Below are 17394 nucleotides of genomic sequence, written 5' to 3'. Positions count from 1 at the left end.
AGGCATACCATTGTGACCACTGACAGGTGAACTGAATAACACTGATTATCTCTTCATCATGGCACCTGTTAGTGGGTGGGCTATATTAGGCAGCAAGTGAACATTTTCTCCTCAAAGTTGATGTGTTAGAAGCAGGAAAATGGGCAAGCGCAAGGATTTGAGTAAATAATTGGGATGGCTAGAGGGGGGTTCCCGGTCTGCAGTGATCAGTATCTATTGAAAGCTGTCCAAGGAACGAACTGTGTTGAACCAGCGACTGGGTCATGGGTGGCCAAGGCTCATTGATGCATGTGTGGTCCAATCCAACAGACGAGCTACTGTTGCTCAAATTGCCCAAAAGGTTAATGCTGGTTCTGATAAAGATACACAGTGCATCGCAGTTTGTTACGTATGGGGCTGCATAGCTGCAGAGCAGTCAGGGTGTCCTTGCTGGCCCCTGTCCACCGCTGAAAACACCAACAATAAATATCTATGTTTGAGATAATGGTCACTGTAATTGTTCCTACTGTCCATTAGAGATCCCAAGACAACGTCTCCAGATCTGTGCAAAATTGCATTTTAAGTTCAGCCAAAGCTCACAAGGCTTCAGCTGTCTGACCTTCCATAGATATATGAGGCCTGTTCAACAGACTACAATATAGAGGACTTGAAGTGCAGAGGGAAAAAAATCCAATATGAAAGCAAACTGAAATAGATATATTCCCTTTTAATACAAATGTTTTTCATGTTTTTATTATATATTATATATTTTTCATAATGACAATCTGTCTTTAATAACCAACTGAGCTGTTCTTACGCATGCCTTAACTTTGCCATGATGCATCAAAATCAAATTAAATCATTGCCCTGACTGAGGATTGATGCTGTGTGTATCTCAATGGATGGCAGCTCAAAAAATGCACAGGAAGAAAGATGAAGTTTCAGTTTTTAGGATCTTATCTTTCTAGATGGTGAGCCAACAACATTGTAGCATCACCACAAGGGGTCACCAGAGCTGGAGGGTTTCATTCTTTCACATTTTTCCCCAACAGGCCTCGTGTAGTCCCCGTGTGAATGTATGCACACTGACACACACCACAGCTTCTGCTCCTCCGACAGTGTTTGCTACATACACGTAATGTCGATAACGCCATGTGTGTTTTTAAAAAGTGAAACGTTTATTTTCTTCCACCATGAAAATGCCATTTATTGTTTACATTACAGTGACAGAGGTAGTCCATTTCTCACTTTGTTGAATTTCAGTTTAGTCTCGACTGTAGTCAAATATTTACACTTTGATTTGAGGAGAATGTAGTAAAGCCATATTTCATTTTGCCGCACGCTCTTGTCACAGGTTCCCTGAGGGAGGCTGCCCACCACGGTCCAGTTTCACCATGTCACACGTTGAGTTTCTGCAGCGTTCTGTTAAGGCGACCCTGTCTACAGCAGGTCTGTGCTTGTTAGGACAGCAGATCCCGTCAGACTGGTGTTTACACTTTGTGCTGCTGACAGTCTTGCATATTAGTAGCTGTGCAAAGAAGCAGCTGTGGGGAGGTTAGGAGTCTTTAGTTGTTGTTTAGCGGAGCCTCCTTATTCCCATAGTTTGAGCCTCTGTTGATCTCAGTCTGGCCAATCATCCAGCGAACTCCCAGTGAAGCTGTGATGATTCAGAAAGGGTGTAGTTAGAATAATATTTGAGCAAGTCACACATAAAAAGTGGAGACAGGTGTTGAGATCCTGCACAGGACATGGTTATTTCCACAGTAAATTCTCTGTTTCATTTTGTGAATTTCCCCTCAAAGTAATTTAGGGACATGGTTCAATTTGTCACTGTGAGATTGGAAGCTAAGGGTTAACTCTGACAGCAACCAGTGACTGGAGAAAATCCCAAACTTTGTACGAATTTAGCTGACAACTTTGTAATAAATGTCTAAGATTGCTCAGGTCTCCTTCAAGAGAGCAGAATCTTTCATTTTAACCTCAACCACAAACACAAACACGGGCACTTATTTCTTGTGGAAACTGTGACATGCTGTTAGAAAACTCATTTCTCCATTTTACATCGAAGTGAAACTATTCAGATGGGTGAATAATAACTTTGTTGAATAAGCACATGCCTGAGTGCTGTTAAAGACATGCTCCCAAGACTGATAAATCATATTTTCCAAAAAAAAAAAGGGGGGGGACTTACATTTCAGTGGTCAAATCTGCTGCTTTATGGAATGTTTGGACAAAAAGGAGCTGGTTACATTGAAGGAAGGACTGGTAAACCTCTTTGGGCATGAATGCATGAAACCAACCTGCGGAACAGAGAGCCAGGGAAGCTAAGATGGTCAGCACTGATCCAGAGCTGATCAGCTGAGAGAAAAGCAGGCCGAGCGGGTAGAGGAGCAAGCAGGCCCAGAAGAGCCAGTTGATCAGGGTCCAGGGCCGGCGGGGTGGGGTCACCACAGGACTCGGGAAACGCCCCGTCTGTGCGTAGTGCTCCTGAAAGCTGTCCTGTTGACACATTAATGCAAACACAACTCAGTACCAAAGTCCCGAACAGAAGAGCCTGCCTAAGCCATGCTGCTGTCTTAAAAAAGTGGCACGAACCAAAATGTAACTGGCTTGGTGTAATATTTAACATTAGCCAGTTCAGATGAATGAGTTGCATGAATCTGGGAGAAGTAATGAGAGAAGCTGCATCGTGTGAGAACCAAATCCACAAAAAAACACATTACAGTTCAGGGTCCAGCAGTGCACATCTCTCCAACTTTAAGACATAAAAGGAGAAAGAGCTGAAGCACTATATCACACATTAAATGCTAAATGAGTGCGCATGCTGTTTGTTTAGGCAATCAGGATCTGAATGGTTCCAGCTTTAAACAGTCTCCTCGTATCTCTCAGAAACAGCCACCCTCAAAACACACTGACCTTCTCCTGGTAGAGTTTGTGGAGCCAGGCAGCACACTCTGCTTCATCTTCTGGGACCAACTCGAGAGGGATTCTCCTGCAAGTGAGAGAGGAAGTCAGATCTCTCAGACAAAGCCTGATCACACCAGCGAACAGGAAATGAAATGTAGCACGACGCGTCTCTGTACCTCACATACAAGTCCGCGTGATATTTCTTCCCGTTAAGAATTCCCAGCAGGGTTGGCGACTCGTTGTTTCTGAAGTTCAGTGTGGAGTCATAAACAGCTGCAGCTGCTCAAGGCAAAGCACACAGCAGCAGTTAACTGTACAGCTCATTTGATTTGCAAATGCCTCCAGCCTGTCCGTCTCACAGGCGTCCAGCTCACATCTACAGGTGGCTATGTTTGACCCCTTCATGGACACTCACCTGTTCCTCTGAGGTTCTGGACAGTCACCCAGAATCCTTTGGTCCTGGGCAGAAGATGATACTTCAGTTTGGGTAAACCTTTGCTCTCAGCCACCTGCATGCTGATCTGGTGCTTCTTTGGTGTCATGCGTGTTCCTTCACAGTGAAGCAAAAACTGTCCCCAGGAAAGCAGATTGTTTATTAAAAGCATTAGAACAAATGTCAAATGATCTCTGTGATGTCACGCAACAGCTCAGCGACCACTTTCTGTCACCCTGATTTTACAACAGGCTGGAACGTACCCAGAAGTTCTCTGGGTAATCGTGCAGGTTCTGAAGACTCTCAGCCACCGTCCTTCGGTCCTCCTCCCACTTCCTCTTGCAGAAAACGATCTCCAGGAAGTACCACATCCAGCCAATAATAGGTACATAACTCAGCTCTTTTTTGGCTAACACCTTCGAGCTCTGGAGAAAGATTCAAATTGAAAGCGCGTTAAGCAAATGAATGATAGCGCTGGAGATGCAAAACCCCGTCAAGGTCTCCGGGACACACTCTCTTACCCCAAGAACTCCAAATCTCTCGCAGAAGGTCCAGCCACACAGGAAGTCGATCTCAAAACTGTGGTTGAGAACCACAATGGCATTCTCATTTCCATACAGCGGATAACTCTTTGGGTCTGTGTATAGCGTGCATTCTGTTCCAGACCACCACTCCAGGGCAGCTACCATCTCTGAGGATCATTAGGACACAAAAAAAGTACGGTGACTGCATGCGTGAGTGGTCTTAAGCTTCATGCAGACTGATTAATCATTCCACTGTGTGCATGCAAAGTATGTTCGAAACGCCGTACCAACAGAAGTAAGAACAGTACTTACGGCTACTGATGCAGTAGCCCAGTCTGATGTTGACCCTGCGGGCCAGCTGCTTGCTGACCAGCCACAGAGGTAAAGTACAGAGCTGCAGCAGGTTGATAATGAGCCCGCTAACCAGGAACACGTAGCCGATGATCAGGTGGCACAAGAACTGGGACTTTAGCAGCTGCAGGAGGCCCATTGCTCTGTAAAAGTTGCACAACTTCATTAAAGCCATCATTAAAACACCTCCTATCACAAACACACACCCAGAAAGAGGCATGTGTACGCAGCTATCAACAGAGCTATCAGCTGGAGTCGCCCTGAGCTGTAAATGCAAGTAAGTGCCACCCCGGTCCACAGTGACATAAAGGTTTTCTTTGACTGGACTCGTTTCATCTGCTGAATGGAACCTTTGAGCCAGACTGTGCAGAAACAGCCAATCACGTTTGCTCCTGACAGTACACATGACTTTTTCAGGCATAGTGCCATCAACTAGTCAATCCTAACTCATAACTATGTTGTACTTTAGTCGAGATGATATCAGCCTATAGGCTGTCTATAGGCTGTCTGATCGGATGTCTGTGTGCTCTGACAGGTTAGGCCAGTCATACTGCAGTTCAGCGGCTGACAACAAGGCTGCATTTGCCATTATTTCCTCTGTATTATATACTGTTTTTGGTGGATGAACACAAGCCTTCAAGTCTGCAAAGTAAGTGGCAACGAACAGCCATCTGATAACATTTCAAATCCTCGAGCGGTGTTTACATGTAGGCGGTGAGGTGAGACAGAAACAAGGCTGAACAAACAAACACACAAACAAAGGTGATTTCAACAGAGTGCGTTTGACAAAGGTCAAGTTATTACTCACCTGTCACGTACATTACACAGACACACACCTTACATTCGTCTGAAACACGTGACATTTACCTTGATGTGAGAGAGCTGTCCTGCCCCGGACACCTTCAACCTTTCAAAGATGGCAAATTATAAGAAAATCCTAAAGCCAGTCTTCACTGTATGTCCATGCCTCTTGGAGTGTTCTTCTTTAGGTTGTCGTCACGATTCATTTAACATGTTGTACATTCACCACATGAAGTCAACTTCCTACGCGGGGCACCACACCCATCTGCAAGCCCCGCCTGGACTAGAGGATGGATGGAGACGTAGGAGTGCTCCGCGTCTTTCCAGAAACTCTACAGCCAGACTGGCTGCGAAGATCGTTTATGCTTTGCGAGACAGATCAAAACACGGTGGGGAGGCAAAACGTGGTCGCTGCTTTCAGAACTGCACGCAACGCACAAACACCATGACGACCACAGCCGCTCCGGTACGATGAAACTCCGCAATAAGTTATAAATTCTATCAATGTAGCCACAAGGACGTCGATTCAACCAGACATACATTCAGTTTGTGGTTCATGTGGACACAGTAAAACAAAGCGAAACATGTTTTTAACAGCACAACGTAATCTCGCAACATTTCCTGATGCTGACGCAATTACACGTTGTTGATGTTTCGCGCCACAAACTGTGACTGAGTGAGACCTCTTGCGATTTTTTCTTCCTCTCAGCGTTGCTTTGATTTGGCAATAGGAAAGGCACGAGGATGTCAAACTAGGTGTGTGAGACGCATGCGCAGTGGTCTTTTCGGTCGAAATGTGACAAAGTATCAGGAAGTCGATAAAAGTATGAGCGGCGTATTTGCAACAAAGTTTTGTCCTTTTTTTAATTTGGACTGAATCTGAGTAATAACCCCTGGAACAGAGTAGCTTCCCCTTGTCTTCGCGCTGTTCAGTGTGTAGCCATGATGTCAGGGATTTTTACAGAAAAGTGGTCAGCAGCGCTGCTTCTTGGTGGACAGCGCCCCCTGCTGGTAACATACTGTGTGTGCATCAGAAAAAAAATGAATTTCCTTAAAATGCAGTCAATACCTAAAATCACTGGAGGGGGCTCTTAGCAGCAGTAAAGCTGGAGTGTGACTGATATTGGACTTCTACCTCTAAATCACACTTTTAAAGTGTCACTTCAGTCTTGGACTCATTCATTTCTCAAAGTTTTTTTTGTTTTATCATAGCATCAAATGGAAATGTTTCAGATGTCCACTGCATTATTTGTTGCACAGTTCCTTCAAATTCAGGCAGTCAAAGACTTGTGAAACTTTTGGATTTTGCAGCTCAGAGCCAGGATAGCTTTCCCTCTCCTGTTAAATTATGATATGAAACTCCCTTTCTAGATAAAAAGTCAAGTTTGATGAATGCAAGATCAGTACATTGACTTTGCAACATGAACAACTTCAACAGGCTAAATGACCCACATCCCAAAATGAAAGGTTCTCCAAGAGGCATAACAAAAGTCGCATTCAAGTGAGTCAAGCACTTGGGCATCAATCAGGTTTTTCGCAGTTAATAATTACATCTGTATGAGTTGGCCCATGGAAACACTGTTAAATAGATGTTCTCCTCTAATAGAAAATAATATCATTCCTCAGCTAAAAGCAAGATCGTGCTGAAGTGGAAACACAGCTACAGTCATTACTTTTCCTGACTGATGTTAAACCCAAGACTCACTTTTAATAAAAGACTATATCAGACAGTTTCCTCTTGCCAAGCCCAGAGGGAAGTAGAGATGCACTGAACACAGCTCCGTTAGATGAGAAAAAACTTTAAGAATACGTTTCTATGGCACGTACAACAGGGAATAACAAAGCTGTTTGCCTTTTTACCGTGTGCACATATTTCCTGTTTTGTCTGCAAAAGAAAAGTTCTGTTATCTATATGCAGCCTCCATGCCAAAGCAAACAGTGTTTGATTATTTTCCTTTGCAACCCAGAGACCCCTAAAGGGAGGTCAATGGGGTCTTGTGACCGTTCCTCCTTCGTGTTGCTGAGAAGTGTTTCCAAGCTCTCTCTGTATATTTTACAGGTCCCATAATGCTTCAGCCCTCATGTCCTTTACGACTGAATAACCTTGAAGAGAGGACATGTCTGTCTGAGGAGTTCCAAACATACAGTAAAGTAGCTCAGGAAGCCCTTTGTGTTCAAATACCAGAGATGGCGTGAGGGGGCTCAGGGGAATAATGTTCAGTAAGTACATTCAAGTCTCCTTGTAGCTATGGAAGTGATGAAGCACAGCAGGTTTTACACTGTGAACTGAAGCGAGGAACAATCACAGAGTTTGAATACATGTGTTAGCTATTTTAAATCCCACAGCACCTTTACAAAGAAGCCAAAGACAACACTGATGTATCCCAAAGTCACTTTCAGGCAACCATTTGAAGAGCTCATGTAGGAAGGTGCCTTATACAGTCATGTGTTCACAAAGTGGTGAACCTCGCTTCACTGAGCCTTTCCAGGATGCCCCTTTCATACCCAATCATCACACCTGTTGCCAATTAACCTTTTTACCTGTGGAACGTTCCAAACAGGTGTTTTTGGAGGGTTCCACAACTTTCACAGTCTTTTGTTGCTCCTGTCCAACTTGTTTGAAATGTGTTGCTGGTATCAAATTCAGAATAAGCATTTATGCAAAAATCAATGAAGCTGATGAGGCAAATCATTAAAGTATATTGTCTTTGTGCTGTCAAAAACGCTTATGCATGCACTTTAAAGTAACAATTCATTATTTCTTATATGTGGAGTGAAGCTGTCTTTAGAAGCAGAGGATCATTTGTGGAGTATCAAGCAGCCTAAGTACTGATTTAATTACTATAAAATGAAAGTTTGAAAATATATAAAAATAATCTTCTTTAAACAAAAATTTGTCTCATATGGTTAATTGTAATAAACTACATTTAAAATATTAAAAGTACTCCTTTTCCCCCATTAAAAAACCCAAATGTATTAAAGTTTAACTGCTGGATGCAAGATGTTTTTCTACTTGAGGTGACGTGAGGCATCAAGTTTCAACATCACACTTGTTTAAGCTGCAATATTGGATCACGGTTTCCAAACAATTTGTGACATCACAAAATCCTGCTCATATGAACACGTGATGAACGTATGAACTTTCCTTGTTTGGTGGATGAATGTGGAAACAGCCTTCAAGTGTCAAAGTTAGGTGACGGACAAACGGGCAAAAACAGTGCGTGTCTCAAACCTTTGTTTTCAATGTGAACACAATCATAATAGATGTATAAAGTCAAAGTAAACTCAAATAACCCTTCATTCATCTGACTGTCTTATAGATGTACTCCAAGACAGGCTAAGCTGCAGCACTGCAGGACATAGCCAAAGCCCAACTATGCAAGTACACGGGAGCGACTGTTGCATGGAAAACATAAATCACAGCGAAAACATACGTCCTGAAATTGGCTTTCAAACTGAAAAGACTAACTATCAGTGTGCCTCCTACTCAAAGTGGGCAGCCAGAAAGGAGAGCGTCTCATTCACATTTCACTGACTCTCCAGTGGAAAAGTGCAGTTGATATGAGGTTACTGATTCTAAAGATGTGTTGGGAGGGGGGCACCTCACCACGAGAAATTGCCCTGTTCCAAGAAATGTCAGCTTTCATTAAATGAGTTATGTTTTTCTGTTCAGTTGCCCTTCTCGGGCCCTTCTTTGGTGCAGCAGGCAACTGGATACCATATAAGAGTAATGTCGTGAGTTTGAGTGCGGCTCTTGACATTTGTTGCATGACATCCCCCAACTCTTATTTATTGTCCACTGTTAAATCAAGCAGAGAGGCTATAAAAATAATTTAAAAAAGCTTCCTTGCGAGATCAAACTAAAGACCAGATGTAATGAAGCTGGACTACATGCCTCTTTGACATGTGGCAAGGCCGGCCAACTCAGCACCAAAACATTTGCTTTAATCTTGAAAATATCTCTGTTGTCACCCCATTAGGAGCGTGGAACAACTTTTTAATAGCCGATTCTTGTTCCTTTATTCATTTATTTATAGAAATTAATTACTTACCCTTATAAAAATCAGTGGCCGTGGCTGACGTTTTTCAGTCAGGACTGAATCAGGTTGTTGCAGTGGGCCAAAGCCAACAGCTTTCAGCCAGGAAGAACTATACTTTTGGCTCTGCAACACAGGGGTGATTTGGATGAGCATGCTGTATAAAGAATGCGCCGAGGATTAAGTGAAATCACTGCATAAGTGTGATTTATGAGCCATTCTGCATCAACAGACTGTGACTGGCTTTCGCTCCTTTTAACCGAATCAAATTAACACTCATTCAACCCCTCTGCGTAACTCTTTAAAGTAAGTCGGTGGACGTTTCTCAACATTCGCTCTGACGGTTGTGGGTTTCGCTGTGAGAAAGCTCACGCGCGCATGTGTGTTTTAATATTGAAGTTGTAGCGTGCATTGGTGTTGAACTGGCTGACATTATGAACAGAAGTGTTTCTCATGTTGTGTCCACCCCATTCACGAGCATCAATAACAGGAACACATTCGAATATAACGCAGTCCAGTGCAACATCACCACTAGGTGCAGCGTCCATACTTAACATAAAACTGAATTAACGCCTCAGAATAAAAAGTTGGCGCTCTTAACCTTCATAAAGGTCAAATATGTGGCAGAGCTGTTGGACTGGATTGTTTTTGAATGTATAGGTGTACCCAATAATGTGGCCAGGGGCAGTTTATTCCTATAATGCAGTGAATTTATTTATTATAGTACACTGTGTGGCTGCATAACAGATTTGCAGGTGATAATACAAACTACTTGGAAAGTGTGAGGAAAAGAGAACAGCCACGCAGCTGCACAACAAGTCTGATGCAAATGATTTGAGCAGGCAGTGCAGTCAGCTGTATTAGTTGGTACTCATGACTGGAAAACTGTGACTGACTGCGTTTGTGCAAATGGTCTGAATAAATCGGGAGAAACTCTGACCTGGAAAAAGCTGCGTTCATTTAGGTTTTGTGCCGGCTTTAGTAAATAAGGCGCTAAATCTGATTAAGTTATATTTGATGACTGTGTGCTGGAATGTCATAAAAGGAGGAAATGCGCTCAGATTTTCTGAATGCATGCATTAGTTTCTCTGACATGCAGGGAAAAAGTACAAATCAGAAACATAGCCTGGGGCCTAAACTTTATATGACACAATGTATATATGCAGTGAGCCAGTAATGAGATCCTGATGTACGCAGCGTCTGTTTCTCCCGGGATTCTGCAGCCTCGTCCATCACACGAAATAACTGCGGGCCCCACCAACACATCCGACTGTCAGTGAAACACTGGGAGGTTTTCTGGAGACACCTGCTCCACTGCTCTCCGGGGCCCACGCATGAAGCCTGACTCACGTGCCAAGAAGTACTGGCCTGAGTCTAGGTATTTGATGTAATGCCATCACCAAGGTGAAGAAGATTATCCCACTGCATGGTTATGCAATTACATGTCCGCTTTTTCAACTTTTACACCCACCTCCTCTGACAGATGTCAGAATTGGGATTTGAATGCTTGGGAATGAGACTTCTGCAGTATGTGAGGCCACATGTGCAGAACTCTGGACGCCGGTCACAGCACATGTGTGAGAGCAACAGCTTTTTGCTGTGAGTGTAATATATTCAAATGGGGATAGCATGATATCGCCAGTGTTTCATCGCCATTGTGTGTGTGTATGTGTGGAATGTGATAGATGCAGCAGTGCAAAAGGCAGTGAAGGAGCCATGTTTTCCAGCGTGGAAACTCACTTTGAACTAGTTTGCTCCAGTTCCACTCAGTGGTGAGAGAACTGTGAGGCACACCTTCTGTTTATCTTGAATTCATCATATCTGATTTTTGTTAAAACGACCAAAGGTGGAATGTATTTATTGTATTTTTGATACCTTAAAGCTGTTCTAATCAACATTTCTCCAGCAGAGAATTATCACCGACTCTGCAGTTCCTCTCATCTCAGCAGTGTAGCATCTTTCAGCTCGTGATCTTCGTATTACAGCCAACAACTTTGCAGTTTTGGTTCAGTCTCAGGCAGCTGTTACCAAAAAGCTCTGACAGCTTCTCTGCACACTACCTGCCTGAAATCACTCAGATTGTGGTGGTTCAAGGTTTTTTTTTTGCAGTGGTTTTGTATTTTTCTTTGTGGAGGCTCTGGCCTCTGCTGTCTCTCTCTCTCCCCCTCTCTACCTTGCAGGTTGGAGGTGTGGCTGGCAGGTGTGTTGAGCAGCAGGCGGCACAGCTGATCTGAATGCAGTAATCATCCTCACCATACTTAAGCTTGGTGTTTCTTCTTCCTTGTGGCCAGATCATTTTGTCACCCATAGATAGAGTTTGGACTGTTAGTTTGTGGGACACTGTTTGTTCATTTATTCTGGTTTTGTGTTAAATTAGTTTTCTCCTCCTGCAGGAGTGATTCTGTTCGTGGCTTTTCATTATAATCTTGCATTGAATCATTAAACAGCCTCCTTGTGTTTGTCCTCTTGCCTTGGAATTTTGAGTCAAATCACTTGGTTGTTGAAAGACCTAAGTATTTCTATCTTGTAATCTATGGGGTTACTTGTATGTTGTATCTCTATCCCACTGAGGGGAGAGGAACTGTGCACAAATGTTGAAATGCCCCACCTACAAAAGATACATCAATTTGAAGTATTTTACTGTGCGTTTGTGGTACTGCAACTCTTCAGATTGATGTGATTAGTTTAAGTGATGAAGGATCATTTAACAATAAAACTCTAGCGCCTCGCAATCACAATCCACCAAATACAGTGAGTTCTAAGCCAGTTCTGTGTCAGTATTTTCAAGTTATCTGGGCCATTTTTACGGCTCCAACAAGCATAAAAAGACCATCATGTTTTTGGGGTTTTTTTTGCCCCCGAACAGCATATGATGACTGTTCAAACAGTTTGTTGGAGAAAGGATTGCCTCGAAAGATTTTCATCAGACACATTGTGACGTTGCTTTGTTTTAGACAATGCCAACAGCTGTGCTTCTGAACATGTGTGCAGCCAACAACCCTCAGAAGTCGGAAGAGCTGTTAACATATAAAAAAACCCCCCAAAAACTTGACTTTACAACCAGCCAGACTATGTATATCCAGCTATATCATTAGTCGTGGAGGCGGAGCATGCTGGCAGAGCGGCACTCAAAGACCTCACCACGCATTCTTTAAGATAAATTAACGTTTAAAACAGCTGCAATTTCTCATCCTCTCCCTTTAAGATAAGTCACCTTTGATCAGTCAAGCTGAAGTATTGGCAACAAGGTGAACCGTCTATTGAGGACACATGGAAAATGTTAACATCACTTTAACTGCTGTCTACGTTCTTATCACTTAAAGAGTAAACTGATGAAGTTTCCAGACGTTTTCATGCATTTCTTGTAAGACTCCTCCAACACGTTATTATTATTATTATAGTGATATTGCCAGATTTCCTCAAAAGAATCATTAAAGCTCAATCATATCTCATAAATACAAATAAATGTCAAATGGTAAATATGAGCCTTTGTCTTTGTATTGTACGCTGAAATCAAAGTACATCAAATCTTTCCTGAAGACACCAGATTAAAGATTTAGTTGTTGGGTAAAGGAAATTAGGAAATGTGTAAGAATACCTTCAAATATTATTAAAATAAACTACTTTGGCATGAGGGGTGGAAAACTCTGACAGATTTTCCAGCAGGTCTGTAATGGGAAAATGACCAAAAAAAAAAAAAAAAAAAAAAAAAAAAGCAAAGAGAGGAGTGAATGGCTGATATCTTCAAACAGCTTGCCATGTGTATTTTCATGAGTGGATGTTCCATTACAGCAGAGTGCAACATGGCTGAAAAACCCATCAGAGATGTAAAAGGATATGGTGTGATCACTTGTTTCCACTGGTGAAAAAGGGAGGGGAGCTTGTAGCATTGTAGTCCCGCTCATAAATAGCAGACGAGGCACAGCCTTCGTCTTTGTTGATCCATCAGGCCTAAAATGCCTCTGCTGCATTAACACTAACATACTGCGCATTCCCCTCCGTAGAACTTGTAGTTGTAAGTAGTTTTAAGTGTTATTCATATGGTTTGCAATGTATTAGGACTGCCTCTTCAACAACATAATGACTGACTGTCGAGCTTTGCCAAAATTTTAAATCACATGATCCATTGGTTAAGTATAGTACTATATGGTCACCACTTTTAGTATCTGAAGAATGAGAAAAAAATCAGTATTAATTTATATGGGTCACTCTGTTTACTGTTGGATTCTTGCTTGAATATGCTATTTAATCTTATGTCATACTACTTTAATGTCATTACATATAAACAGCCTTATATAGTTGATGTCATTTTGCATCTCCCAGTGTGGGATCAATAACGTCGTATGTTATCCATACTGCCTGAACAGATTGATAATAAAACACAGCTGTAATCATACAAAGAATTACTCCGAAATATCAGGTATTTATCAATGTATGGATACATTTTTCTAACATCTTATTTATAAATACCTTTAAAGGTATGTTTAGGAATACTTCCTCTTCACTCTTCATGACAACAGAGCAAATGCTATCCACTGATACTCTGCAGCTGAAAGCTCTGGAAGAAATTTAGTAAGTCGACCTTGAGTAAATCTGTCTTTTTTTCTTCCTTGTTAAACTATTTCAGACATTAAGAATGAGCTGTCAAGCTGCCAAGCTTCATTTTCATGATTTTTGAGCACATTCATGAACTGTATTAAACCCACCTGTGAGTGATTTGTGCATGTTAATGAGCATACTGTCATGATTTGCTCATGTTTTTAATCATATCCCATTAAATATAATTGCAGCTTTGTTACACTCTGCTATCAAGCATTCATTAACTGTTTATGCACCACTTATATGTGCTTACAACTAGTTTATTTGCTCTAAACTGCTTGTATGCTGCTTAGAAATGCTAAATAGCTCATTAAAGTGATTGTTTTTTCTCACTTGTGTAGGTTTACAGCTTCAGTCAGCAAACAGGCGCAGCCTTGTGACAATTCTGCAACATGCAGATTTGTCTTCACTGTTATTCCAGGTGCAGGTGGAGTGTAACGTGATGTCTGGACTGTGTAAAAGTGTTTATGTGCTCCAAAAGCTTTGACACTCCTCCGCATGCCTCCTGTGGACAGCACACTTTGCTGCACCCATCACAGAGCGTGGCAGAGTACACGTCTGGATTTCAGCTGGAACTCATGAGGCTGCTGTCACAACCTCTCGCTTTTCAGCTCTCAGTCAGACGTAGTGTTTAGCTGTACATTCAGCAAACTGACTGATCTTTGCATTTGCAGCATGCCGATGATGTCAAATTACTTCTCATTGCAGGATGGTTCGATTTCTTTTTGACCTTTGTGTGTACTGGACAGTTGACGCCTTCAGTGGGTCTGCGTCTTTCTCAAGGACACTCCAACAGCAGTGTTCCAGATTGACTCTACCATCAGATTTTCTCACACAACTGAGGATCCGACAGGTTATTTTCAGAAGTGAAAATAGTTAGAAGTTATCCAGCTGAAGATTGAAGCGTCTTTGCTGACACAGGCCCTCTTGATTGGCTCCAGCATCACAACGCACAGCCAACGCAGATTTCCAAATGTTAAACAACTACATGCTTGCATTCTTGGGTAATACCATTAAAAACAGAAGGAAGGTGACTCATCTCGAAGCGACGGGAAGTAAGAGATATCTTGATTGTGTCTGCTTCCCCAAAGATATGAGGGCTGTGTGTGACTGTGAATTTATTTTTGTTAGTCAGATAAATCAGACTTTTGAGGGCCTGCAGCTATCTGCGCTGTCTGGCTTTGTTTTGCGCAAGGTTACTGCCCGGGCAAGACTTCACAACCTGATTTAATGAGACTCAATGCAGCTGTTCCCTGTTTCACACCGGTGCCATCAAGACCTAAATGGAAACAAGCCTCACTCTGACACCCTGGACGATTTGGAGGATCTTGCATACTGTTCTGCTGAATATACATCCCTGAAGATGAATGGCTTTTTTAGTCTGGACTTGAGCAAATGTCCAAACATATAATTACAGATGCATGGGAAAACTTTCTCTTTTCCTTCTTTTCCACTTGAAAATTTCCTCTACTCATTTTTTATTCTTGACCGTTGTACCACTCTCTGATGTCAGTCATAGAAAGCATCTTGAGTGAAGCATCTCAAACCCATGACTAATATCAAAGAGCTGGGTTCATGCAGACAGCTTGGAGCCCTTGTGCTGCAGGACTTCAGCTTGCAGCCCAACACTTCTGGCACCTCTGTTTTCTGGGAGCAATGAGTGTGCACCCCCAAGGTTGGCAGAGAGAAGGAGCATGGATATTTTCCCAATGACTAGAGGAACTCATGCCCTGAAATAAATGACTTACTTTATTTCAGATGACAGCCCCCCTTCTTTCCTAGCACACTTGCCCTTGGCAGACCCTTAGTCACATTGTTCAGCAACAGCATTCTGTAGGTTCCCTCATTTAGGAGCCAATGGGAACACTAAATGCTGATTTCACTTCAATTCTGGGAACCAGAAAGAAATACGTGCTCCCAGAGAGTCAAACCTACTATTGGTCTTTGATCAAAAATATGTTTCCATTGATGCACCAGGCTGGGTGGCTTGGGTTTAAGCACAGGTTGGGGTTTGATTTTCTGCAAAAACTACAATTTATGGTGAGCTAGGGAGGTGCTGGCAGCCACAGTTTGTTGCTTTAAAACAGTGCCAGGATAGCTGTTTGCAGTCTTTGTGCTAAGCTAAGCTAACAGGTTGTACCCTCTTACCTTACAGACATGACAGAGGTATCAATCTTCTCATCTAACTCTTGGCAGGAAGAAGAAGAAGAAGAATGCCTTTGTTAATCCCCCTTGGCATGAATTTACATGCGCACGCAAGCACACACACACACACACACACACACACACACACACACACACACACACACATACAGTTGTGTTTCCATCATTTTTGGGAACATAACATAGACTTAATTTCTTGGAGACTTACCCTGACCATAAGCATAACCACTACTTGTCTAACCCTAACCCTAAGGCGACCTTAACCCAAGTCTTCACCCTAAAACTTAATGATTTACTTTATGGAGACTTGTGTTTTGTCCTCATAAGGAAGGTGAGTCCCCACAATGTGACTGTGCAAAGATTTATGTCCCCACAACAATAGGAATAGATGGACACAGAGAAACCCATACATGCAATTGATGTGGAGAGATGTCAGAGTGGGTGGGTCGCCACAGCGCCCTGAGCGGTTAGGGGTTAAGTGCCTTGCTCAGGGGCAGTTCCTCGGAAGTAAGCTGTTGTCTCTCCAGTTACCAGTTCATCTCAGTGGTCCATGCTGGACTCAAACTAGACACCCTCTGGTCTCCAAGCCAAGTCCTTATGGACTGAGCCAATGATGCCCAGAAAGCCAATAAGTTCATTTCTCAATATGTTAAACTGTGAACAGAACCATATATTTGTAGAAAAAGAAATCAATATTTCAACACATCAAAATAAGGTCGATCAGCCCAGTGTCTTCAAGAAAGATGCTGATTTACACTGAAAACTGATGAAATGATCTCAGCTGCAGGCTGATTTCTTTATGTTCTCTGAAAAATAAGTCATATTTTCTAAAGGTTGGAAATTTGATTCAGCCATTCTTATGTTTTCTGAAGCACACGTCAGGTTTTGAGTTGGTCTTTCTCTCCGTTTTGGCCCTCATTTATGTCTGTCCAGCCTCACGTGTATAATGTTCTCATACAGTCAGACTGGCAGATGATGTGAAAAATGAGCAGAGGAAAGAGTGAAGAGTAAGTGGAGAAAGTCAGTGAGTAGAATAATGTCTATAGCTACAGTAGCCCGGCATTAGACGGGCTGGTATTTCACACCACTGTGACTGAAGGGGAACATCGTTCACTGAGCAGCTCTCCCTCTGTACTTGTCTTTGAATAAGACGCTTCCCTATCCGCCCTCAGCTTTCTGTGTGTCTCTTTGAGCTGTTAAAACTGACAGCCTGGTGCTGAGCTCCACATCTGTTCCTCCAAGATAAATACATATCAGCACCAAAATATCTGAGCTTCAACTCATACAGAAATGAAGATCTGATGCTTAGAGCCAATCCAAACCGCGCACCTTGTGACGCTTTTTTCTGAGAATCTGGTGAAGGTGAACTTTTCTTAATGTCCTTTCAGTTAATCGCAGCCAGTGCGCCTGAGGTTATTTATCCCTTTAAAATGCCTGCTGGTTGCTAAATACTCGCCTCAGCAGAAAATACTGGTTTACTGTGTCACACATTGACATCCTCTGGCAAAGCTGTATGAACCACCCTGGAACGTGCTCTGGCCTTGAAACCAGTCGCCAGTGCCAGACCCATATAGCCAGTCTTTGGTGTGTGCCACGTGGA

General features: G+C 42.6%; 1 protein-coding gene across 1 annotated transcript; it reads right to left on the bottom strand.

Annotated features, from left to right (window-relative positions):
- Nucleotides 1-1138: 1138 nt before the first annotated feature.
- Nucleotides 1139-5359, bottom strand: agpat4 (1-acylglycerol-3-phosphate O-acyltransferase 4 (lysophosphatidic acid acyltransferase, delta)). Its single transcript, XM_076743152.1, has 9 exons — nt 5062-5359; nt 4156-4337; nt 3841-4010; nt 3583-3744; nt 3302-3455; nt 3063-3165; nt 2896-2971; nt 2280-2478; nt 1139-1636 (listed from the first exon to the last, which is right to left on the bottom strand). Exons 2-9 carry the CDS (start codon nt 4331-4333, stop codon nt 1545-1547), a joined length of 1134 nt encoding a protein of 377 aa, XP_076599267.1. The 5' UTR covers nt 4334-4337; nt 5062-5359; the 3' UTR covers nt 1139-1544.
- Nucleotides 5360-17394: the final 12035 nt, after the last annotated feature.

This window comes from Chaetodon auriga, chromosome 11 (genome assembly GCF_051107435.1).
Source record: "Chaetodon auriga isolate fChaAug3 chromosome 11, fChaAug3.hap1, whole genome shotgun sequence".
NCBI lineage: Eukaryota > Metazoa > Chordata > Actinopteri > Chaetodontiformes > Chaetodontidae > Chaetodon > Chaetodon auriga.
This window is presented reverse-complemented; position numbering and strand designations above follow the sequence as displayed.

Coding starts and splice junctions, on each gene's coding strand:
- agpat4 (XM_076743152.1), bottom strand. CDS start 4,333: ATGGGCCTCCTGCAGCTGCTAAAGTCCCAGTTCTTGTGCCACCTGATC. Junction 4,011..4,155: donor GGGCTACTGCATCAGTAGCC/GTAAGTACTGTT, acceptor AATGATCCTCAG/AGATGGTAGCTGCCCTGGAG. Junction 2,479..2,895: donor ACAAACTCTACCAGGAGAAG/GTCAGTGTGTTT, acceptor ATGTGTCAACAG/GACAGCTTTCAGGAGCACTA.